Genomic DNA, 27,041 nt, shown 5'->3' on the forward strand with positions numbered 1-27,041 from the left:
CTAGACACGATTGTCAGTGAGTAAATCCAAAACTATATGGAGAACCATTGTTAATAAGACTGAAGAATTATAAAATGGAACTCGATGTGTATCAGTATCAATAGATGAATCAATAGCGGTCTTTTATACGTCCCACTTCCGGGCACAGGCCTCCTGTCAGAATGTGATGAAACATTTCTCACTTTGTCCTATTGCGGATTGGAAACTTTGCATGCACCATTAAATTCCTCTGCAGGTGTGTGCGGTTCATCGTCTCCTGTTGCGCAATATTGAATGTGGTACCACAGTAGTAAGTAATATCATTAATGTTGATGATTTGCTCACTGACATCAGTTTTTCATTCCAAATTCAAGCTTGGATTGCATTCACCCTAACATCTTGAGTTCACAAACGCACCCAACTGTATTGTCATCGTCCCTGTACATTGCGATTACTTATGAAATGCAGACGGATTTTTCCGACGGGATAAGATTTGAATGAAGTTAATCTAACCTTAATTTACGTTGTGAATTAACATCAACATGTGGACGAGAATAAATACTTTATCATTAACGAAGATAAAGTTAATAACCAAAAAAAGAATGCTATGAGAGATACTTTAAATAATGGCGTGAATTCAGAAACTGTTATGGATGACGGTACACTACAAGTACAATGATTATTAAGATTATGAAGTTGAAATTCAAATTTAAGTGTGGTCTAATGACACCTTTAACCAATTGAGCCCAGGACGGAAGGTTCTTATAAAATGATTAGCAGAGTAAAGATTAATAGCTTCGGCTACGTGGGAGTAAGCTATCGCATGTTACACACAAATCATTATCTACACTGGAATTTAAATAATGATTATACTGCTACAAATAGAATACAAACATATAAGACACGTGAATAACTATCATCTATAATATAGTTAAAATTATTGATTTTGATTTCAAAATCACAAAATTTCACTAATTCAATTTACTTAAGACGTGACTTAAATTTATAGATATAGAATACATTTAACTATACGATCTATTTGATTATATTAATATTGTCTAAATTACATCGTTTAATTTCACACCTATACGATCTAGCGAGAGATTATATACAAGTTATATAAAATAAATAACTATAGCATACTGATTTATAACATCCGATATGTTAGGCATTGCAGTAAAGACACTAGGCCACGTAATGTTGTGGTGCCACAAGCGTTGATAGTTCTAGAGATATTTCAAAAGCCAATTTCACCAATAACATTTTTGTATCATAATATGAACTTAGAGACGTGACAGACAAAATAGATAAAGTTATAACCAATATAAATACAGTAGCCAACTGACTTGTGGGTGTAAAATGTAAAGGAACATACAAGATAGTTAAGTATACATAAAAATATTTTTTGAGCAGTGAAGCAATGCGAGATTAGACTAAACTTACGACTAACAGTAATAGTTCGTAAAAAGATGATAAATTGACAGCATTTCTGGTTACACTAATCGTATATGATGTCGAGGTATCATAATATAGTAATTGAGACAAAGCCTTACATCTAGAGTGGCTGAGCATTCGCCATACTTAAGTATATCAACCGAGAAATACTAAAAGATAATTTCATTTGCATCAGTCTGATTAAACCTTTTATTGTTAGTGTTAATCACAATTCAAAGATAATTTTTAGTTTTTTTTTATTATGACACAAATAAATTATTTTAGTTTTTGTAGTTTTTTGGTTTTCATTATCAAGTAGTATGACCAAAATGATTTTTAGAAAATATTATTGTTTTATTTTGTCAAAAATTTGAAATTTTCTTGTTAAATATCGTCTTGGTTTAACTATTAATTATTTTTCAATAAGAATTCTTAAGTATGTCGAACGCCTGCACCGGTAAATAGTGAGAAAATACAACATCCAAATGATTAACATTCACGTACAACGTTACGTATAGATAGATTTTGATTATTGTTCCATTCAAAAGCAAATCGTAAAATTTTGGAAACTTGGTCCTATTACCTATCTTCTTTGCAACAAATTAATATTTTCTTCTATTAGAATGATTTTTTTATAAATCTATAAGAAACATAACTGGCTACAAAGATCCCGTTATCACATTCTTCATGCTTTATTGTTTGTCTTTTATAAATTTAAACTTAACAATTAAAAAGTGGACTAAAGATTCTTTAGCGTTAGTTACTGTTATTCTTTTCGAAATACCACTGCTAAAGCGGCAAGAATAGCAAAAAACATACCATGCTTTATAATTTGATTATACCAGAGTCAGGGTACCATCAGCCAAATATGTGGTCTACCACCCTAGGGTTGATAATCGTTTGCACGTCACAAAACAATAATGCCAATAGACGTGTCTGTCAACTTGAAAGTTCGACTTTAGCGACATATTCAATCGATAGGAACTTGTTTAAAAATTGATAGACCACTTATTTGGCTGGTGGTACATTATAAACCCTCATTGTAAGATGGTTTTTATCAAATTGGAAGCGAGCATTCAGCTCATAACAATATTATTAATTATTGCAGGATTATTATCAATAATATGTCTAATTTTTTCCAACACAATAAAAAATGGGTGAAAGAATATCGATCTCCAAATATTTTTTATTGTTCATCATTAATTGTCAATAAATTCATTTTGATAGTAGTTGTTGCTAATTCTGAAATCGATATTCCTCTATCACGTATTGGACCCCAGACTTGTTCAACAGTAACATTAAAAACTAAATATTTAAAAAATATTTTCTCTGTTCTAGGTATCAGGGCATTCAAAAACAACCTTACACTAGGGTAAACAAATGTCCTTTTAAAGGATAACAAGCAATAACAAATCTGTCTTTTAGAGGTATGTCTTCTATACTAGCAACTTATCTTTGTGCTTTAATTCGTTGTGCTTTCCACGCACATTCTTAGACTAATAAATAATTCTATAGATGTTTCAAACCCAAGTGTCTAGAGTAATTATTACAATCTTTATTTCAAACACGATCTCATAGAAATGACATTCACGAAAGCATTCATTATCCAATTATAAGATTCAGAACCACTGACAAAAAATTGGCAGTGATTCTGATAACATTGATAATAGAAGAATACTATTATTTGTCACACTTTTCTTGCCTAAATTCGTCATAGATGAGCTAGACAAGAATAACATCAATGAATATATTTAAACAGTGACACATATAATAGAGACAAAAGCAACTGACAGCACGATTTGACGCATCTATAGACGTATAAATAGTTAATGATAGCGTGTGAATCAATGTTCACGTCTTATACCTAACTGAAGCTAACTATACCGTAATTTACCAAAACAAGTAAGAGATAGATGCCCTAAGACAAAATCGTCAAAAACACACCCGATTAGACAAAAGTCTAATTGAACACTTCATGCATCACTTTAAGACGTTTCTAACTTTTCAATGTCCATTGACTAGTTACCATCAATCGTAAGATTTTCAAAGGAAGTTGAACGAGCAATGTTTAAGACAGATTGAGCACGTGGTGATTGGAAGACTTGAGTAAAGGAACGGTTCAACTGAAATCTGGTGGAACTAAAGGAAGCATAAATCCGGTGGGTAAATCACAAAATAGCTGGAAAGAGTCGGGGTGTTTCTGGATGAAACGCTAGAGGTCGCTTATATATTTTTTAGTGTGTGGTGGTGTAAGGAGATAAAACTGGCCAAGAAAATTTTGGATAATATAACAAAGCAAAACCTTTATTTTGGAGTTAAATTAATGCCATGTTAACTTGGATCAACCACAACGGAAATCAAAATGTAATCAAAGAGCTAGTAGATATTTTAGAGTAGGTAATTGAGAAAATGTAGAAACATATGCAATTCTTCTTTTGTGATAGTGAGGCAAAGCCTATCTTTCAATTTTCAAAACAAATGTTCCTGAGACTAGTTTACTTTTTACCAGCTACTACTTACGTTATTAAATTTCTACCAGCTCTCTGAATAGTGCTGACACGATGTTTTTAAATCAATCACCACAGGGTCACGTACCAACGACGAATATCATGTTTGATGAACATGATGATGATGTTTGAATGTAAAATGATACTCGATTATGCAATGCGACGTAGGTAACTAATATGTCTGTCCCTGTTGCGCCGCATATCTTAAATATCTCATATTACATTTTATGAAAATGCACTACGTTGTATGTACGTCAGTGAATTCTGAGCTCCGTTGTATATAACTTTTGACACAAGTCATAATCCAAGCATCAATGGCAACCAGGAACGGTGAACGCAACCATAACCACAAATTTGACAAGCGACCTCTAACGTCCACCCCACACTCCTCGTAGACCTTGGTTTCAGTAGATGTACGCTGGATGGAGTGGCGGCGGCGGCACGCGGGGTTGCTTGTCCAGGGGGGCGCAGCATGAGGGCTCGCAGCACGTGCTGTAGGGTGCTGGGACTAGCGCGTACTGGGTCGGAGGGCCGTAGAGGGCTGGAGTTGCTGAAAGAAAATGTTTTAAACAGTGTTAAAGTCCAAATAAATTTAATGGGTATATTGTATTCCGATCCAATTTATGACAAGCGCAAACAAAGACGCCATTAACCCGACCATAGACATTTAGTGATGTGAAAACCTAGAACCTATTGCAAATTAATTAATCTGTTCAGTAAATCGATTATTTATTACTTAATTGGATAGATGAACGTATTTTTGTCTATTTGATTATTTACAATACTTGATTCAATTCCAAAGACTGTTTATTCAATTACAAAATTTAAGCAGTAACTATTTCTTAATTTTAAGGAAAGTAAATAAAATCACTTATTCATCCGCGCATTAATCGATTTTTAAAATCACAAATTTTCCACCATCTACGCCAGTCTATGCTGCTACAGATTATACACATGTTTCAATCAAGAAATAAAGTCAGATTTTGACGAAGATTTTTCAAATGAAAAATAAATATTGAAATCAAGTGAATTTTGGTGAAAAAAGTGATTAGACATCTAGTTAAAAGACACGAAATTATATTATAGATAAATGTGTTATTGATTCGATCCAGTGGTTGTTTATACAATAATTGTGATGAAATCGGTTTGTTTACACTTTTTCATCACACTTGCTCGTAAACAGTGTCGTAACATGCAGGCTACCTTGGTTGCAACCCCCCAAATAAAACCCTCGACCTTAATGTGCTTGTCATGAAACCCGTGGTCGGTAAATGAGTCATTGCCCGTACTAATTTTCATGTCACGAAGCCCAAGGTCGGTAAATGAGTTTGTTCCTGAATGGCGTGCTGCTGCTCCGTGCGCGCGCTGCACATGCACGCCATACACATGCTGCAGAGGAGGGGGGGAGGGCGGCGGGGAGCTGGCGCTGCCAAGAGCGCAGTCAGCGGTATCGGCAATTTTTGAATTAATATTAGTTATTATTTTAAAAATATACAATTTTACACGCAAATGTGATGAAAAACATTGTATGTCGCACGGGCGGTACTACAATTACGAACATCGACTCATTAAAGCCCTCAGTCTTCGACTTCGGGCTTCTAATAGACTCTCGTTCGTAATTCCTTATTTACCGCCCTTAAGACACAATGTACTATTAATAAATTGGATAGGCATAATGTATACACGAAAACAGTCATTAGTATTCGTCGTATTATATTTGACGTAACAACGCGTTCATAAATTTCTGACCCGGCTCTATTTTAGGGCCGGTAGGATGTGTTCGATATTTTTGCATGCTTCACTGTAGCAGATATTAATGCAAGTGACTGTATCATCATCATCATCATCATCAGCCCGAAGACGTCCACTGCTGGACAAAGGCCTCCCCCTTAGAACGCCACAATGAACGACAACTCGCCACTTGCATCCACCGGTTTCCCGCACGTGACCCGACCGCGACGTGACGTGTCCCGGAAGTGACTGTATAACAATTATATAAGGTTACTTTTCAAACTTATCATACAAAGAGCTAAATATACTGAGCGGCAGAAAATCTGGCCCTCAAATGTATGCAGTAATAGATATTTTTGTATGTAGTGGACCAAATTTTGTGCCGCTGAGTGTATCTCTAACGGCATTTATTTAGCTAAAAATTACATATTTCTGCATGCCATCTTTGGCTACCTCTTACCAAATTTTAAAATAGCGGAAACCAATCGATAACCGTTAGGGGAAAAGGGTGCTCGAGTCTACCGCAATCCGGAAGACGAAATTATCTTGGCAGGCCTTGCACTAAATGGACTGAAGAAGACATCGCCAGAGCTGTGGGCAACGGGTGTTTGCGAGTGGTGAGTTGTCGGTCATTGATGTTTTTATGGAATAGGGGGCAAACGAAAAAAAGGATCGCCTGATGGTAAACGGAGCCCCTATGGACACCTGCAACACCAAAAGAGTCACAAGTGCGTTGCCGGCCTTTTAGGCAGTAGTACGCTCTTTTCTTGAAAGCTTGAAGGGAAAAACGCACAGAAGAGGACTGCCAATCATCTAGATGGTAAGGATGGAAGTGTCGTAGCGTAGGGCGGTGGCGGAAGGATGCGGCAGGGATCAACCCGAACAATTCCTCGGAGCACTCCCCGTCGTACATGCGATAGGGGATGCACACTGAAGCTACATCTCTACGCAGCGCCAAGGAGTCAAGTCGATCAGAAATTCGTTGGCAGCCGACGATTCGAGTCGCTCTCCAGTGTATGCGGGTTAGTTGTGTTGTTTTATTGTGGCGTTTTAAGGGCGAGAGCTTTTTTTAAAAAGAGAACGTCTTCTATCTGATGATCATTAAGTTAAATATAGGCGTGCATTGAGTCATTAAGTGTGTGGAGTGACTGCATGCTGCTGCAGCGCAAACTAGCGCTGCTTACCCTGGCATTGAACCAATGCACGCCTGTTCCGGAGACGGATGACCTGGTTAAAGCCGCGGGTTCACGGTGGATGCAAGCCGCTGCCAACCGAAGCAACTGGAGGTCTATGGGGAAGGCCTATGTCAAACAGTGGACGTCCTACGGCTGAGATGATGATGATGATGATGACGCCTGTGACCGTCACTTACTGTCAAACGGTAGTGGGTACATGGCGTACGGAGGAGGGGCGAGCTCGCACGGTGCGCATGCAGGCAGTGGCGCGAGAGGGGGCGCGCACAGCAGCTGGTAGCACAGCGGCGCGGCCAGGGGCGCCGCTTCTGCACCTAGCACTGGTAGCTGGCTCATCTGGAAGGACAAGAGCACCATGAAAGTTGTAGCTCGTGGCATGTAAATATAGCGCTGACCTTTAAACGACTAATTTATTGCATCAGACGTTACTTTGCGGAATTCCATATCGATGGACTAAAAACAATTACTTTGTCCGAGCTCGCGGTATGTAAGCAGGTTATATTTTTCTACGAGTTCTGGTCCTAAAGAACGAAGAACTGTCGCTCTTTACAACATATACAAGGGAACAGTACGGATTTACCGAGATTCCTATACGCTAAGACATTCTTCTACGCCTCTACGGTTTTTACACGCGTCAGCTAAACAGCAGTGGCATGGCCCTGTAGAAACTCGATTTCCACCAGTTGTATGTTACTTTAATGAAACTGTTCACATGACGTCAGTAATGCATCTGAAAATATACCTAACTAACGTTTCTCTAGCTCTAACTCAACCGTTCCTCACAGGCCGTTGCAGGTTGTCTAAAGAAAATATTCTCACCACGCTGCGCTACTGCGTACTAATCAGTATATAATCTGAATCAAAATTTCTTCAACTAAATTTTTCAAGTTGATGTCATTCGACCCTCAAGCAATAGCAATTAAGCCACAAACGTGTGAAGCATCCAGTTTATCGACCCCGAAACCCTCAAGAATCCTAATAAACATCCGCCCCACAATAAAACATTAATAAAACTCAGAACGGGCATCAAACCCCCGACCTTTAGCCATTCGGCTGAAATAATAATGCGTGGAGTATTCCAGCGCCGGTCGATAGGCCTGAATATTTGATTCGGGAGCGTTCCGGTAATCGGTGATGACAGTGCCTAATCTATTCGAGATATAAGCATTAGCACGCAGCTGTTTTACAAAGTGGGTGGTTGCGTTACAACCGCCCCTTATTTTGTGCAAATCGAAATGCACCTTTCGCAACTTTGCGACAAAACTGTAATTTGTAAAATTGCAACTTTTGAGATAGCACAGTTTTGTCGCAGGTGCGCTATATCAATCTAGCTGTTGCTCGCTTCTTCTACGTTATGAGATTATACGTTCCCGAATTAAAACGTAAGTTTAATTAAATAAGTGGAGAAAAGATAAAGGAAATTTATAAGCAAAAGTACTTCACAGGTTTTATTGTGTTTTGTAAATCTTCCATGAAAATGGTTACTTGAAAATGTTACAAAGCGAGAGTAGCTCAGTTATGCGAGTAGAATGAAATCTTGCATTTAAAACCCCATGAAACCCCGTATGCATTAAACTCAGTTAAAATAAAAAAGACAATTTGGGTTTATAAGGTTTCCAGTATAATATTAACTGAGTACTGCCTTTTCGCAACGTAAGGTTTGGCAACCTGTTTTATTTCGCAACTTTTCATTTCGCAAACTCTAAAACTGTAAATATTTCAGGATTTATTTCAGGGCCATTGTGTAGAACCCTTTAGGTTAAGTTAGGTTACTTTTATAAAAATCCTGATATATTTACAGTTTCAGAAATATTTAACAGTTGGGAAATTAAAAGTTGCGAAATGAAACAGGTTGCCAAACGTTTTTCGCCGAAACATTAGTAAACCAATATTAACACATCATAAATCTCATAATGAATGTGTTCTGAAAATGTGCCTTTAAATGAGTATAAATTTTGTAATTGTTAATATAATTTTATAAGTGACAAATGTGTCTATACACCTGCAAGGTAAAGTTTAGCGAAGCAAAATTATATGCCAATGGAACAGCAACTTTATGTTATACCAGAACTTACTTATGCACAATAAATGATTGATTGATTGAAATAGTAATTTTACCTGCTTTCTGACCGCCTGCGCCACCCGCAAGCGACCCAGTGGGGAAAACATGACTCCTCCGCTCTGGAAATAAAAAAACACACATTAAAGTAAAGGAACTGACTTTAAAGCCTACCCTAGCTGGCGCGGGTGCATAGAGCGGGCGCACGGCGCACTCCACCAGACGTATATAGTTAGATATATAGATAGATAAAAAACTTTAGTTGCAGGTAAAAGGCGTCCATCCGCTACGTGCAAACTGCGTTAGCTAGCAAGGCCCTTAGATGGACCAAAGTGGCGTACTGTAAACTGCTTCAACTTTGCCCTCTAGCCCCAACATTGCCTGAGTTGATTTAGAGTCGATAACTTAGCACTCTTATAGGTTTTAAACTTTTATCTACACGGGAATTATTATTACGGGGGATAAAAGTTTTAAAACCTAAAGGGTGCTAAGTTATCGACTCTAAATCGAATCAGGCAATGTTGGGGCCAGAGGGCAAAGTTAAAGCAGTTTACGGTAGCTAAGCAACCAAAGGCCCTAAGCAAAAAAACAAACTAGGGCTCCAACTATTTAAAATCGATCATGAAACTTTTTTTTTATTCGACTGGATGGCAAATGAGCAAGTAGGGTATCCTGATGGTAAGAGATCACCACCGCCCAAGACACCTGCAACACCAAGGGATCAATGCGTTGCCACTTAGAGCCTAAGATGGGATACCTCAAATGCCAGTAATTTCAACGGCGTTACTCTCCAGCGAAACACAATATACTGCTGCTTCACGGCAGGATTAGCGAGCAAAGATGGTAAGCAATCGGCAACCTCGCAAAATGTCCTCGCGAAAACTTCCGCGGACTCACATTTATTATTGAAACGGATAAGTCACGTCTTAAATCGAGTTTAGCAGCCGCCGAGTCGCATTGCTCCAGGAAAAAGGGCTACGAATTAGCCCGAAACATGTCGAGCTAAACTCAATTTAAGACGTGAGTTACCCGTACAATATTATTTAATATATTTAAAATCGTTTGTTCACCATTCGTCGTGTTCCGAATTCGACGTACTCCAGATTTGTCATTAACACATTAACGACACTTAACACATTAACGGGTAAAAAAACTGACTGTGTATTCTAGAGATCACTATTTTGATTTTAAGAAGCAGGAAGAGCCTTAAACTAAATGTCTTAACCACATATTATTTGTTTGACATTGGTTATCGTTGTAGTAACTTGAGATAATGATTAACACACAAACATCGAGAGATTCACACTCACAGAACAAGCTCTTTTATTAATTTTGATAAGTCGCAAGATATAATTTGCATTTTTTTTTATTTACCCTCCACATGTAGCACCATACTTAAAACTGATTTATTTACGAGTATGTTACACGCGTTCTTCTTTATGCCACTGACTTATAACATACTTACTTAAATAGGTAAGTATGTGTACTAAATTTCAACTTAATTGCAGACAGACGGACAGACGACAGTCAGATAGACACAGGGTCTGTTTTCACCTTTTCAGGTACGGAACTTCAAAAACGAGTTCAAGGAAAGAACCATTGTAAACTCAGAAGCGTTCATAAACGCCCCAATTTGATTACAATTATAAACCTGCTGATTCACTCTATAATATTTACACTATTCCGAACCCTTTAATTTGCCGTCATTGTCGTACCAACGTGGGCGCAAGCGGAAGCTAGTAGAGTGGTGTAAACGATGAGGTGTAGCGAAAGCCATCGGTAAACTTAGGAGATGTTTCACCACCCATTGTTAAAGTTAAAGGGTCATATTAAAAACCAGCGCTGCGGCTTGCCGTGGCAACACGCTGAGTATGGTCCTTTTTGCTTCTTTCGGCACAATGTCTTTTTCATTTTCTTTCTTTTTTATTAGTATGTAAGAGTATGTAATAAGGTTGTCTTATTTTTAATTGTATTTTTTTTCTTTTGCTGTGCCGAAATTTGGCAAATAAATTTATTCTTTTCTTTTCCTTTTTCATTGATTATTCGAACAAAACGAACAGAGACGGCAGCACATTTATACGCCAAATAAATTTAATCAATGGATGGTGAAACAAGGGCTTACTATTGTGTCTTAAGAGCGGAAAGTGAGGAATACATACGGTATTTGTGTATTTTTATTTATTTTTAACCGCCGATGCAACAAGATGCACGGAGAACGGATGGCCGTTAGGGCCGAAAAGTTCTAGAATGGAGACCAAGGATCAGCGTAGCGTAGGACGTCTACCAACGAGATTAACGGATGATCTGGCTAAAGCCGCAGGTTCACAGTGGATGCAAGCCGCTTCCAACTGAAGCAACTGGAAGTCTATGGGGCCTGTGTTCAATAGAGGACGTCTTACGGCTGTGATGATGATAATGATGCAACAAGATAGGTGTAGCTCGCATTGTAGCTCGGTGGCACCGATTTTAGTGCGTTTTCTCACGTGAAAGCGAGTTTCCTTGCGGTAGTTCTTAGCTACGTTTAATAAAAAATAGTTTAGCCATTTTAGAGATATTGCATTTTTAAATGACATGTCGGGAGTTTTCAACTTTTCTTAGTTAACTCAACAAACAGACTATAGAAATAAAATCAGTAGAATAAAGGGCTGTTTCATAACCCATTTAATATTTTTATTTAACGGATAAATGTGATGCCGGCTCCGTCTATTCGAACAAAACAAACAATCACATTTATCCGTCAGATAAATTAAATCAATGGACGGTAATTCCGCTCATGCTTTAAACCGCCCGCGTACCTGGCGTGTACGTACGCACACCTTGATTCGAGAAAGGCCGGAAAGTGCCTTCCTGTGTTTGCGATTTGGAACCTTGTCCCACTAAACACGGAAGCGAAGAGCAAGCTCCAGGTGTCGAGCTTGTGGAAACAGCTTTGAATGTTTTATGCTGGTAAGGCTGCGTTTTCACCAAACCTTTTCATGAAATAATAGAAACGCTTCATTTAGGTATCTATCATCGCACAGCACATCTCTGGTGGAAACAGCTATAAGCAGAGCGAACCGAGATAAGTAAAGCGATTCTATTGGTTCATGAAAAAAAACATTCTTCGCAACACATCCTCGCGCATCTCTGGTCGAAACGATGCTTTATAGTGGAAAATAAACGAGTTATTTTTACGTTTTTAACATATTATTCGAACTACTGGGCAAATTATACGAAACAAATATTTGACGAAAAGACTATGTTAGGACAAAAAATAAATTCTTCGTCCGAATAACTTCAATGTAACTGTTATTAAGATTGTGAATTAAAAATGTGCACTTTATAATACAACTTTAAGCAATAATTTTCCTAATCTTTACGGTTCGCTTGGCATTTTAATGTATTTTGCCTCTTTTGTCATAATATCTTGTTACGTAATCCGGCAAAAGAAAACTTTGCCCATTTTTACGTTTCATGTTTTTCTGGGGTGTTTTATGTTGTTGGTGATAATTTTCTTTAATTCTTTCCAGAGTCGGAAAAACGCCCGTCTACACACTTGAAAGTGTACGACAAATTTAGGAACAATTTCAATTTCATCATCATTATTTTCACCCTGGCATATCTACGTCCCACTGTTGGGCATAGGTATCCTCTCAGAATAAATAAATACCTAAATAAATAACATGAGAAAAATTCACACTAATTGATCTAGTTCTAAATGAAGCAATGCTTACAAGACAAGTAATAGACAAACGGAACATACATATTAAACAGCAAAGACCCGAGATCAAAATAAACATTCGTATTATTCATACAAATATCTGCCCCAACCAGAGATCCAACCCCGGACCTCGAGCTATATAGTCAGGTCTTCTAACCCCTTGGCTTCCTGGTCGATTGAGAGGGTAGTTCCCACGTGGGCCCCATACACCATAAACCATATTCGCGACCAAGAACGCGGTAATCGGGTTCTGTGTTCGTAGGCAGTTTTCGCTACAAAGCGGAAAAACGCTGCCACGCTCCAAGAGCGTAGCGTAGCAACGAGTTATCCGGGTCAATATAATTTAATATATGTTTGTCACACCAATTTGGACATTTTTGCTCCCCCTCCCCCCGTCACACGTCAAACGTATGTGTCCTGTGTCCGAAACCGCCTGACCCTTACCCTTATGTGTTGCCTAGGTACGGTCAAACAAATTGAACCTTGATCCAGGGAGGAAACTTTTCATAATTAATTTCACTATGATTTCCTTGACGAAAGTATAAGATGTCAACATGACATTAATTACGATTGGTTTTTTGGAGTCTAAATACTAAAAGACTAATAATACATAAATAATACAAAAAGACTCCAAAAAACCAATCATAATTTGATAGCTTAGTAGCGACATCTCTTGTCTGGGTGAGCGTTTAGTTCCGAAAGAATGTGACGTCTGTCGACGAAACATAGATGTCGCTAGTGCTGCTGCTTAAGTAGCATAGTAGAAATAAGCAACCTGATATATGTATGCATAGGAAAAATTCGTGTCAAAATTCCTGTCCAGCAGTGGTGTAGGGGTTACAGCACGCAGCACGGATTGCTGAGGACCTGGGTTCGATTCCCAGTGCACTTAACAAAGGTTCCACCCTGGGTCATGATTCAATTTATTAGACTGGACTTTATGGGTGATGCCTTATCTAAGGAGTCTAGACATTGTCTTGTCGATGGTTATTCGCCACCGCTTTTCTTCGGCGTTTATCGATCCTACCCTCATTATGAACATTATTTTTAACGATTCTATCAACTCTGAACTTTTCGCCGCTTACAAAGGGATGAAATTAATATCGAATGAACAAAACGTCGCGAATATCACAAAAGGTTCGCTTCTGAAGGGACTTCCAGATTTTTGGCTTCGATTTAAAGACAATATTCGGCTTTAAAAATTGAGTTTCGAGACATAGTTCAATTAAAGATAGTAAGAAAATCATTCCAAAAATTTTATTTCGTAACTAGCGTTGCCGGCGATTCCGTCCGCGTAGAATTCGTTTATGGCTATCCCACGGGAACTATGCAGTTTTCCGGGTTAAAAACTACCCTACGGTTTCGCGGGATGGCCAACGCTGACTCCATTTATGATTCTATGTAGGTATATGAGTCTGCATTTATGCTGAGGCGGGACCATTTCGGACACATAGTTCTACTTTTTCCTTTTTCGTTTTGAATAGTGATTATGATTGGTTTTTGGAGTCTTTCGGGATTCAAACTATCCATATACCGAATTTAATCTAAATCGGTTCTGTGGTTTAGACGTGATGAAGTAACAAACAAACGGGCTTGAAAACATTCGCATTTGTAATATTAGTGAGACAATGTATGTACTTTATTGTTGAAAATTGAAAATACAGATACAGGTAGAAGGAAATAAAAAGGCGAACTTATTCCTAATAAGGGTAGAAATTTTATGAGGATTATACTTACGTGCAGTGCGGTAATAATGCAGTATCTAAAGTATTTTTTTATATTTTTTAATTAAAAATTAGAAGGACTTGTGACGATTTCCTACCTTCAATGTAATTTCGCACATAAATTCCACAAATTCAGAGGTGCCCGGTCTCGAACCCACGACCTTCTTGAGGCCATAAGTCCAACCACTAGGCTACTGCGACAAAATTCAGCACCGAATATCTTCGACCAAATCCTGAATAACCTTTTCCCACAAATAGGCTGATCGATAACCACAAGCTCTTCCCCTAGGCTAATCCGTCTCAAGACGTCCCTTTTGAGGAAACTTATGTGAATAAAATACAAGCAGCAATATAATATTATCTACTTAACACGTTAAATGCGGGCCTTTATTTTTAGGGTTTCGTAGTCAACTATTCTGTCTGTCTGTCCTCGGCTAAGCTCAGAGACCGTTAGTACCAGAAAGCTGTAATTTCGCATGAATATACATTATTATATCAGTCACACTGAGTGGTATAGTGGTGATATAATATATATTTTTAGGGTACCATCCATAGACGTAAGGCGGGGGTGTTTTTTTTCTTCTCAACTAACACTATAGTGTGGGGTATCGTTGTATAGGTGTTTTAAGCCCATTGGGGAGTTGCCAGGACGATTTTTACTTAAATTACGAACATCGACTCATTAAAGCCCTCACAGTCTTCGACTTCGGGCTTCCAATAGACTCTCGTTCGTAATTCCTTATTTACCGCACTTAACACACAATGTACTATTACGGATTGCTGATTTACTGTTTGCACTAGCAAGTGCCAGTTAAACAAATTAACAAACTACTAGTTCTAGTTACTCGTAGAATAAAAAGAAACTTACAGTTCTAATTTAAGTCAAATTAAAATTTTATTAAATTCTCCACTGGTTCTAATAAAATATTTGTGGAGAAGAATCCGGCACGAAACTCAGTCTTGACAGCTAGTCGAAAAATTAGTTGTAGTTTTGTAGCAAGACACAAATAAATGTAGATAACTAAATTAAATTCTGTGTATAGAAAGTGTCTCCAAGCAAATCTGATTTCTAATAACTTGGCATCGTGTCAGACTCAAAGGCTTTGCAATTTGCAATATCCTACATTGCTGAGCTGAACTGGCAAGTTCCGTTCACCTGGACGGACAATAGGTCGGATTATTTCATCGTTCTGAACTCCTGTACCCTTAAGTGTAAGTTTTCGGTTACAAAATACGTCTAGAATAGAATAGAATAGAATAGAAACGTTTATTCGCTAATTCGCAAATTACATAAGTACACAAAATAAAACAAGTATAAATAAATATTAATGACAGTATTTGCGAAATCGCGAAACGGTCTCAGCTCAGCATAGTGTTGGCTGTAGAAGCCAACGCTGGTCTTCCGCTGAGACCGATCTCGTTCGCGTCTCGATCGCGTTCGCGTGAAAATCGCAATTTATATGGAAACACGAACAGCGCCTCTATCGGAACGTTTGAGATGTTCGTGTTTCCCTACAAAGGATGTGTAAATGAAGCGTTTCTATTGGTTAATGAAAAACAGATCCCTCGCAACATATCCTACCACAATATTGGTGGAAACACTGCTAGATATTTCATGACATGTGTTTCAATGTACGTGTACACTTAAATCAGGATCTGTAATATCCGAACCGGTAAAAGTGGCACCCGTGTGATGATACTGTAAAAAAACTTCGCTTAAACATAGATGGCGCAATTACAAAGCGAGTTGGCGCGTGCTGGGCATATTTTATAACGGCCGGCAAAATTGCCTCGTTCAGTATTTGCAGATTGCAGGCGCGAGCGTTCATGAAATATGCACCGTCTGTCTGGAAAGTCTTTTTAAATGATTTTGAAGCAAAGTTTAAGTCGAACGATGTTTCCATTTACCGTAAAGCTCGTGGTACACACGAGAGTAGAATCCGTTAAGCTTATATACTATACGAGTACTTTAAAGCTATACTGAGCGGCAACTATAGTAATAGCACAGAATATATAATAGTACTGACGTAGTAATAGGTAATTTTGTATGTAGAGTGGACTAAATTTTGTGCCGCTGAGTAATTTGTTTTTTTAATTCCTTTTTTCAAATAAACTCACAACATTTATAAACATATATAACACACTACATCACAACAAAGACACAGTAAAAACATAAATAGAAGAAGAGAGAAAAATTAGACCCAAACCCCGTTTATGAGTTGCGAACTCAGCATACGTCAAGTAAATATTTTAGCGTCTGTTTGTCTGTGGCATCGTAGCTCTTAAACGGATAGACCGATTTTGATGCAGTTTTCTTCGCGTTATAGCGATGTTACTTGCAGTGGTTCTTAGCTATGTTCGATAATAATTGGTAAAGCCGTTTTTGATACTTTGAACTTTGAAATCGCATGCTAGAGGGTATCACAGATGCGTTGCCGGCCCTTTGATAGATTGATAGGGTCGTTTTTAGGGTTCCGGAGCTACAATGGCAAAAACGGAACCCTTATATTTTCGCCATGTCTGTCTGTCTGTCTGTCCGTTCGCGGCTTTGCTCAGGGACTATCAATGCTAGAAAGCTGTAATTTTGCACGGATATATATGTAAACTATGCCGACAAAATGGTACAATAAAAAACTAAAAAAAAATCCTCCCATAGACGTAAAGTCGGGGTGTTTTTTTTTTCTCATCCATCCCTATAGTGTGGGGTATCGTTGGATAGGTTTTTTAAAACCATTATGTTGATTTTCCACCGGCGAGGCGAGACGAGAATTGAAATTTGTATGCATTCTCGCGCGCCCGCCGCGAGCCGAAGCGGGCGCTGCCATACAAATTTCAATTCTCGTCTCGCCTCGTCTCGTCTCGCCTCGCCGGTGGAAAATCACCTTTAGGGGTTTGCTAAGAAGATTTTTCGATTCAGCGATTTGTTTGCGAAATATTCAACTTTAAAGTGCAAATTTTCATTAAAATCGAGCGTCCCCCCCTCTGTAAAATCTAAACCGGTGAGTGGAAAAATTAAAAAAAATACAAGATGGTAGTAAGGTAAGTATATCAAACTTTCAAGGAAAACTATAACGGTTAAGTTTGCTTGAGAATTATTAGTAGTTTAAGAGTAAATAGCAGCCTAAGGTATAAAATATACCTAAACTATGGATGATTCATTATAAAATACGAAATCCTTAGAAAAATATTACTTAATTTTTTCGTAATGGCTACGGAGCCCTATTTTGGGCGGTCCGACACGCTCTTGGCCGGTTAAAGATCAAGTTGTACCGCTCCGAGAATGCGGTCCGAAGAAGCTGGCTCCATAGTTTAGTCGTGCTTTTTCAACTTGTGTAAGTTGGGTTATGTTATAGTTTCTCCTTCTTTATTATTGTCAGCGGAGTATCTTCCAAACATAACTTCTTTGATACACCTCTTGACCTCTTGATACGACGCGACGCCGACTTTCTCACTTATCTGATCGATGTAGCTGCGTCTAGCTCGACCTCTTCCTCTCTTCCCCTCGATCTTTCCTCCCATAATTGTTTAGAAGAAGTCGTCGTATTTATAGAATAGATAGAAGTAGTCGTATATATAGGAATTTTTAGAGGATAAGCACTAGCAGCACTATAAGAAGTGTACAATTATTAATAATATCTTGTGTTTTTACTAAAATTGTTATGTTGACTATGTTTTTAGCTAAGTTTAAGTTTAAGGTACAAGCTCATATCCATATCTGCGCTCATAAGTTTAAGGTTTATTTTAATAATAGCATTATTGCAGTGCCCTTACAGGGTTGATTCAGTATTTTTGTATTGTTTCAAAGCAAATAAATGAGTTTGAGTTTGAGTTTGTATCAAATGCCCGATCATTCGCGCGTCTAGCATTTAGTGTTCAGGATTGTTCTCCGTTCTTCAACCATTCTCAAGACTTCCTTATTGGTCTTCCTTTCCAACTTATGCCTCTGGTTTTCCCCCAGCACCACATCTCAAAAGCTTCCAGTCTTGCCCTATCCTTCTGGGTCAGTTAAAGTAAAACTGAAATAGCTGACGCGTTATAAAAGTTACGAATAAAAGAGCGAGCCACGTTCCTCATTCGCTTTGTTTCATCGGCTCGCTAAATAGTATAGCGAGTTTCTCGGCGCTAGGCATCAAGTCTAGGATTGTTACTTTTGTGAAAAAGCTTTGTGGCTTTTCGCTTTTGTTTCATCATGTTTCTATTCGTTACGAGTACTGTTCGGCTTAGCTCAGTTTCGAAGAGAGAGAAACGCGGTGTTTTTAAAAGTTCCCTTTGCGAACAATAGGTCATAGTGGAGAGTTCCAGTATAATATGAAATGACTTGTTTTTATTTGCTGTCAATTGAAATAAGTATGGGGTATAATAATACAATAGAAAAAAAAATAAGAAGCGAAATCCCTATCTCAATTTACTTTTACAATTATTTAAAGGCAAAACAAAGTTTTTTGTTCTGGGCTATGGAACAACCCGTAACCAACTGGACTATCGTGATTTGGTGGTAAGTAAAGAAGACCCCTTCATTTCTTAAAATTAATTGATGCTATTCTAATCTGATATTTTTTTCTGTCATTTGGGAAGGTTATTCTTATCGATAAAAAAGTTTTAAGCGTTTCTAAAATTTTCATCCATTCCTCTATGCTTCGTACCCAAGAAACACATAGGCGCTAAGACAAGAGTTAAGTATAGGAAATCTATAAGAATGCTAACCAGATCCTAAATTTGAAACTATCTTTAGTAGAATATGCCATAAGTCAAACACTAGGGCAGCACGGCTTACGCTAAATATATCTCGTATACCTAATAAGTACGCTCCAAGCCCTCTCATTCTGAGAGGACGCCTATGTCCTACTAGTATCTACATATTGCCGAGATGTTTGAAAAAATAATTCACTGAAAAGCATTAGACTTCGTATGGTAAGTGATGACGTAATAGTACATTGTGTCTTAAGGTCGGTAAATATGAGTAAGGAATTACGAACGAGAGTCTATTAGTAAAAAGAAAAGTAATATTTTTTCAAAAATTGTTGATACCGCTGATTGCGCTCTTGGCAGCGCCAGCTCCCCGCCGCCATGCAGTAACAAACTCATTTACCGACCTTGGGCTTCATGACAAGAAAATTAGTACGGGCTCATACTCATTTACCGACCACGGGTTTCATGAGAAGCACATTAAAGTCGAGGGTTTTATTTGGGGGGTTGCAACCAATGTAGCCTGCATGTTACGACACTGTTTACGAACAAGTGTGATGAAAAAAACCCCTTTACTCATGGCACTCGTACAATAGTCATTTCCATATAGGAAATACATCGGCAGCGTCCCAAGTAAAATATGTACATAATTTCTATCTATAAAAAACTTCCAACAAAGACACGCGTCTTCAAAATCTTTCTTCAAAACATTTTAATAAATCCCAGCACTGCAACATGCCGGGGGCATAAAGATGGATTTCATTTCACACCGTATCGCGATCCTTGTACAGGAAATGAAGGGATTTTTACCCGCCATTTTGATTTTGTTTTCTTTTTAATTTAACTTAGGGGTTTTGGCATGCGGCGTATGATTAATGAGTCGGCGTTTTGGCTTAATGAGTTTTGATGTAATCGGGGTTTTGTTGTGTTATAATGTACGTTGAATTGAAGAGATTTCTAGGAGTGGTACGCTTTTTTTAGTATTACTTTGCCTATTATTTATTAGGGTCCCGTGCCACAGTCGACAAAATTAGAACCATTACATGATCACATTTGTTGTCAATCCGTACGCCATACGTCGGTCTGTCAGTGGTCTGTCATGACCCTTTTTAAACCCCGACGCAAAAAGAGGGGTGCTATAAGTTTGACCGCTATGTGTGTCTGTGTGTGCTTGTTGTTTTTATAGTATGTATTAACACAGAGTACATATATAAGTATTAATGAATTTTTGAATATGTAATGTGACTAATGGATATTTGTTATTTTAAATTTAAATTCTTTTTTATTAAGTATTATTATTAATTTATATGACTTTATTTGACATTTAATTAGAGTATTATTATTATTATTGTCGTAAGAGGCAACAAAGGATAGGTTAAGGTATACCGTAGGCGACAGGATAGCAACCTGTCACTAGTGTACCGTTTTTGTCAAACATTAAACCTAAAATTGATAAAAGTGGATCCGAAGCGGTAACGTTTCGTGTGCTCTGCCTACCCCATTTGGGAATACAGGCGTGATGTTTGTGTGTGTGATTATTATTATTAATATACCTAGGTTCATACCTAGTTCAGTGGTCAGTGACTTCATAAAATTATGTACAATCTCTTTTTGATGAATAATAATAATAATGTTTATTGACAAAATAAAATAATATTATTATTATTATTACTGCTTAAAGAGGTCAAGAAGCGAAATGCCTGAATGAAATAGCGTCCCAAAAAATGTAAAAGACTTGTCACCACAAAAATACCTATTCTTTCGTTCAAGTGCCCTTCGTGAGCTCTCAGCTTCCCTCGAAACCTCTTTGGAATTCGGTAAAGGCATTCTTGAAGGACCAGACGAACAAAAAAGTCGACGAAGTTTCGTAGATTCTTGAGGTTTTGCTTTGAGAGGCTGTTAATGATTGGAGACGAAATCTGTTGTGAGATATTTCTATATACAACGTCACTATTTTGAAAATAAATAAATATTTAGCAACATTGATCCTAAAAAGTTCACAAAGTTCAGTCAGAAAAATCATCGATTTTGAGATACGCAGGTCTTAATAAAGGCTATTTTAACCCCCAACATAAAAAGAGGGATGTTATAAGTTTGACGCTAAGGTCTATCTATGGCTTCGTAGCTATCACACTGGGGGACCAATTTCAATGCATTTTTTTTACGGGAAAGCGAGTTTCTTTGGGGTAGTTCTTAAATATGTTTCATTAAAATCGGACCAGCTTTTGCCCGCGGCTTCGTCCGCGTGGAATTCGGTTATCAGTGTTCCCTCGGGAACTGTGCATTTTCCGTGATAAAAAGTAGCCTAAGTCACTCTCTGGCGCATAAACTATCTCTATGCCACAAATCACGTCGATCCGTCGCTCCGTTTCGACGTGAAAGACGGACAAACATACAAACACACATACTTTTGCATTTATAATATGTATGGAAGTATGGATTGATTTATACTTTATGAATTACACGAGGACTTACGAGGATAGAAAGCTGTGCCAAAACTAGTCAACTTAACCATCAAAAAGCTGGAAAACCCCCGACTTTGTCACTTCCAAGTTCAATATCTCAAAAACGGCTGAACCGATTTTTATGAAACAAGAACCATTGCTGGAAAGCCTGCTTTCAAATAAAAGAAACCGCATTCAAATCGGTCTACCCGTTTAAGAGTTATGGTGCCACAGACAGACACACGTAGCGGTCAAACTTATAACACCCCTCTTTTTGCGCGTCGGGGATTAAAAATCGCAGTGTGTAGGCCCTAGCGATATACTAGAGAAATTTATTGCCAAGCGGTAAGTTTGATAACATTTCGCGTTAGGTATCAACTGTATCGTCACGATAATGGTATGTTGGCGTTATCTGTTTGATAAGATTGCAGTAAACGAGAGTACTCTTGAAAAAATACAGAATCCTTTGGACAAGCGATAAGCGTAAGTTTTAAAATTATGACACAACTACAATACAGCCTTTGTGTACTAGGTTTAGTAAGTAAATTGATCTAGAATTTTAATAACTACTCATATAAACTATTTACCAATAAACGTAGCTCAGAGCAGTTTTTGTTACAAAAAAGTTGGAAAACCCTCGACTTTGTCACTTCAAAGTTCAATATATCAAAAATGGCTGTGATTTGGATGAAACATGTCTAAGAACCATCGCTAGAAACCGCTTTAAATTAAAAAAAACCGCATTAAAATTGGTCGTTTAAGAGCTACGGTGCCACAGACAGAGACACACAGAGACACACAGACACACATAGCGGTCAAACTTATAACACCCCTCTTTTTGCGTCGGGGGTTATAAAATAAGACATTGTGATTTTCGTTGACATCGTATAAAACACCTGAAATAGGTCTCTGGACCTAAAGATTGTAGTTTTAACCTTCGACACAAAAAGGGGTGCTATGAGTTTGTCGCCAGTTTCTGTCTGTCGGTCTGTGTCTGCATAGCTCTCAAACAGATGGAAACTGAGAAAACGAAACCCTTAAAACTATAGTTTCGCCATGTTTTATGCGAGATTTCTTGTGTTAGTTCTTATATGTACATATACTACCTTTAAACGAGCAATTCTTGTATATACAGGGTGGCCTATTTAGATTGGTCCGTATGGGAAACTCTGAAACTATAAGACATACGAAGATCTGTTCTTAGGAACCATGTCATCGATTTTAATAACAAGAAAAACTGCATTCATGCATTTTAAAAAAACCTGTACTCAGCTCGGGAATCGAACCCGGACGTTTTGAAGAATAAAACTTACATTATTAAAGAATATGAAATACAATGCATTTTATTTTTTCTTGATACCGTGTTTCATAGTAGATTGCTTATGACCTACACTACACGAATTCACGAATAAACATACGTACCTACACTTTTGTATTCATAGTATTAATACGACGTATATTTGGTCTATGAACTAGATTTTTTGCTACTTTAATAATTATTTATTACTTTACTAACGAGATAGCTCGCAAAATCCTCTTTTGTCTAGATATTACCCTCCTGAGTCCTCGCGTACTTTATAAAGGACCAATTAACACTAAGAATAACGGCTGATTGTACTTTATAAAGTACAAATTGTTCATTGAATAAAGAATTCTAAGCATATTCAAATAAGGTAACCAAAATAACAAAGCAGGTCAACCACGTCTAGGTCTTAAGCACTAAGTTTGTTAAAAAATGTCAGGGTTACATTTATTTTAATCAAAGAGATTGAGTTAAGTGAAATTAACTTTTAACCTATGAACTTTAATTAACAATCGATCGATGTCATGTTTATTTTACATCACTTTTGTTTTATTTGTTAACTAAAACACAAATATTTCACATAATTTTATTCGACTTTTTTTTTTATTCGACTGGATGGCAAAACGAGCAAGTGGATCTCCTGATGGTAAGAGATGACCGCCGCCCATAAACAACTTACAAACACCGGGGTATTGCAGATGCGTTGCCAACCTAGAGGCTAAGATGGGAACCTCAAGTGCGTAATTTACGGCTGTCTTACTCTCCAAGCCGAAACACAACAGTGCAACACTGCTGCTTCACGGCAGAATTATCGAGCAAGATGGTTGATAGCAATCGGGCGGACCCTTGCACAAGGTTCTACCAACTGCAAAAATTGCAATTGCTAATTGCTTGCATTAAGTTAAGTTTAGTCGTAAGTACTTAATAGTAGAATAGGTACTTATAAAGACAAACAAGTCATTAAAAAAAGCGGCCAAGTGCGAGTCGGACTCGTGCACTAAGAGTTCCGTACCATCTATACAACATTCATTAGACATTAGCAAAAAACGGCAAAAAATCACATTTGTTGTAGGTATGGCTCCCCCCTTTCAATATTTATTTTATTCTGTTTTTGGTATTTTTTGTTATGGCGGCAACAGTACGTTATACATAATCTGTGAAACTGTCTAACTATCACGGTTCATGAGATACAGCATGGTGACCGACGGACAGGCGGACGGACAGCGAAGTCTTAGTAATAGGGTTTCCGTTGTCACCCTTTGGTCACGGAACCCTAAAAAAATCTCAGTTTCGAAAATTGGGCCCAGCCCCCTGCCTATTTAAACATCATAACCTCTGGACATCAGAGCCAATTACGTCGGATGTCCAATTTTTACCAAAATCACTTTTTTTTAGAATCATACAAAAAAAAGTCCTCTTTTAGGCCATGTGTCTGTTATATCGCTATCTCTTTTATTAACCAAGTTAGATTTTCTAAAAAAGGTCGGTTGTCCATAATACCTTAGAAGAAAAATAACTGATGTTTAATTAATTATGATTTTTTGCCTCTAGTAATCTTAATGTATGGCTTTAAAAGTAGTAGTAAAAGTAGGTCTGATTTGAACATAAGTCCTATATTTATTTCGTGATGCCAAATTTTCTTGAAGCCAAAATGTCGGATTAACATCCGACCACAGCACATACCTATGCCTTAATAATTTTAGGTCGGATGTAACACCCTTTTGATGATCAAATTTGAATTGCATTGTTATTGATAGCGTAAGAAAGAACTTGTATGACAGAAAATACTTGTAGTTATTTTGCTCTTTCTATATAATAACTAGTTTTCTTAATTTTGTTACATTAAGTCGATGTTAAAACCTTTTAAAGTTTAATTTTGCTTGACTTGAAAAGTATCAAAGTACCTCCGACCTATTTATTGGCTTTGATGTCCAGATCTCTAGCACGATCAAAAAACACTAACCTGCTTCACAATGAGCCTCGCGACCCTGGGGCTGGCAAAAGTCACAAAACCATAGCACTTTGACACACCAGCCCGATCGTAGATCACCCTCGCAGCTGTCACGGTCGCGAACCCTGAGAAGAACTTCCACAGGTCCTCATCAGTCGTCGTCAAGGAGAAACCACCAACAAAAATCCTGTTGTGAATAACCGTCCCAAACTTAGGGGCATCCGATGGAGGAAGGCTGTCATCTGTCTCGTCTTCAGGAGAATTTAAGAGCGCTTTCAATTTCTCGTGAGGGTCAGCACATTTTCTGTTGTTAGCAGCACTCTCTTCAACCATATGCGCACAGCTAGCTGATTCACTCCTAATGTATCTTTTAACTTCCATGTTAATTTAAAACATGTTCCCTTGTTTACTAAACTAAACACTAGCGTAACTACACTGCTTCTAATGTGAAGCGGAAAACAAGGGTATACTTAGTCGCGTATCGATTTTGTGCTATAATATTTCGTACGTGTATTCTGTGCGTTGCGCGGTGGCTGACACTTCAGCTGATCTTGTGCGGCAAGGTACGGTTAAGAGATAAGAGTATCCAACCACACTATTTTGAAGATATGCACTATAAATAGTGGTCGAGGTATTGTAAAGTGCTATTTTTACGAGACGAGGGAACTGGGTCAATGGTAGACATCTAGCGGCGGCGCGGCGAGGTTGTGGCGAGGTCGTTCCGATTTGCTTGGGAAGATGGCGCTGTTATCAATGTTTAGTGTTTTGAAAAGGGTAGATGAAACTTTATAAAAAAATAGGATTTTTTTCAACTAGTAAACTGACTTGTTGTTCTATGAATTTGTAGTTTTCAATATAGATTAATTGTATTGTATCATGGACCGATTACATTGCGGGAGTTGCCCAGTTGGCTGACTGATGACTTCTAGCTGATGATGACGAGGATCTAAAACAGACTACAATGTTTTGATTGTTTTACACTCATATTCAGTACTTTGTAATTTGTTTGTGTGTAATTGTGTAATTATGATATTGCATTTGTGTCTCTTCTGTATTAGTGAATAAACACCTTCTTTCTTTTCTTTACTAACATTTTGCACACTATAACATCTAAAGCTTACTACGTACTTGTATAACATATTTAATTTCTGAGAGTCCTAAATTAAAATGTTGTATTATTTTGCCATCCCCTTCGATCTAGATGTGCGATTTGTAGCTTGCATTGGTACTTAACTTAAAGCACTTAATGGTTGAACCCGTTCGCCAATAGTTCCCAAAGTTTTTAGGTAAGAAAACTTTCGTATCGGAAATTGGAAAAGTGTTTTCGTAGACGAGTTTCGGAGTTTGTAGGTTGCATCGGAATGGGTTTTAGTAAGTACTAGCTGTTACCCGCGACTCTGCCCGCGTATAATTCGTTAATAGCTATACCGTACCGTGGGAATTATGCAATTTTCCGGAACTTAAACTCACCCAACGGCTTATAAACAAACATTCGCATTAATATTGTTAATAGCGGGATGCTCTGGTTATACCTTGACAAGTTCGTATGTTAACTAAGTAGAACCCTGTCGCAGGGAGACTGCCGCCCTTATCAAGTTTTTTTTTATAAGTGCGGCAAATGCTGACTGGAACAGGGTTCCACCCAGTGTCACGCACAAATGTATTACAAATTATTTGAACTTCATACATTAATACTAGTGTTTACTCGAAGCTTTGCACGCGTAGGCGTATAAATTATAAAAAAAAAAACTCCGGTCAAATGTGAGTCCATAAAAATTGGTAGGTCCATTTTGTCTAGGTAGACTAGACAAAAGGGACGCAGTGTGGTTTAATTGTAGATTGATTATTGATACGCAGATAGATATCGATATAGACATAATAAGGGGGTGTATCGCCTCATAAATGAAAGAATGGATGTCACGAAACACTTTAATTCGGAAAAAAAGATAAAAAGGTAACACGTTAGTCACAGTCACAGAAAAAAGCCGTGGTGGCCTAGTGGTTTGACCTATCGCCTCTCAAACAGAGGGTCGGGTTCAAACCCCGGCTCGCACCTCTAAGTTTTTCGAAATTCATATGCGGAATTACATTTGAAATTTACCACGAGCTTTGCGGTGAAGGAAACATCGTGAGGAAACCTACAAACCTGCGAAGCAATTCAATGGTGCGTGCGAAGTTCCCAATCCGCACTGGGCCCGCGTGGGAACTAAAGCCCAAGCCCTCTTGTTCTGAGAGGAGGTCTGTGCCCAGCAGTGGGACAACGATTTCGGTGCGAAATAGCGCGCACGCATATCAAGTCCGAGCAACAGCGTCGGCCGCGGTGACAAAGC

General features: G+C 38.0%; 1 protein-coding gene across 1 annotated transcript; it reads right to left on the reverse strand.

Moving 5' to 3' along the window:
* Positions 1-1,680: 1,680 nt before the first annotated feature.
* LOC141438643 (uncharacterized) lies at positions 1,681-25,295 on the reverse strand. Its single transcript, XM_074102506.1, has 4 exons — positions 24,724-25,295; positions 8,963-9,025; positions 7,024-7,180; positions 1,681-4,470 (listed from the first exon to the last, which is right to left on the reverse strand). Exons 1-4 carry the CDS (start codon positions 25,090-25,092, stop codon positions 4,325-4,327), a joined length of 735 nt encoding a protein of 244 aa, XP_073958607.1. The 5' UTR covers positions 25,093-25,295; the 3' UTR covers positions 1,681-4,324.
* Positions 25,296-27,041: the final 1,746 nt, after the last annotated feature.

The sequence above is a fragment of the Choristoneura fumiferana genome, chromosome 19 (assembly GCF_025370935.1).
Source record: "Choristoneura fumiferana chromosome 19, NRCan_CFum_1, whole genome shotgun sequence".
NCBI classification, from domain to species: domain Eukaryota; kingdom Metazoa; phylum Arthropoda; class Insecta; order Lepidoptera; family Tortricidae; genus Choristoneura; species Choristoneura fumiferana.

Coding starts and splice junctions, on each gene's coding strand:
- LOC141438643 (XM_074102506.1), bottom strand. CDS start 25,092: ATGGAAGTTAAAAGATACATTAGGAGTGAATCAGCTAGCTGTGCGCAT. Junction 7,181..8,962: donor CGCAGGCGGTCAGAAAGCAG/GTAAAATTACTA, acceptor TTGTCCTTCCAG/ATGAGCCAGCTACCAGTGCT. Junction 4,471..7,023: donor GTACCCACTACCGTTTGACA/GTAAGTGACGGT, acceptor ATTTTCTTTCAG/CAACTCCAGCCCTCTACGGC.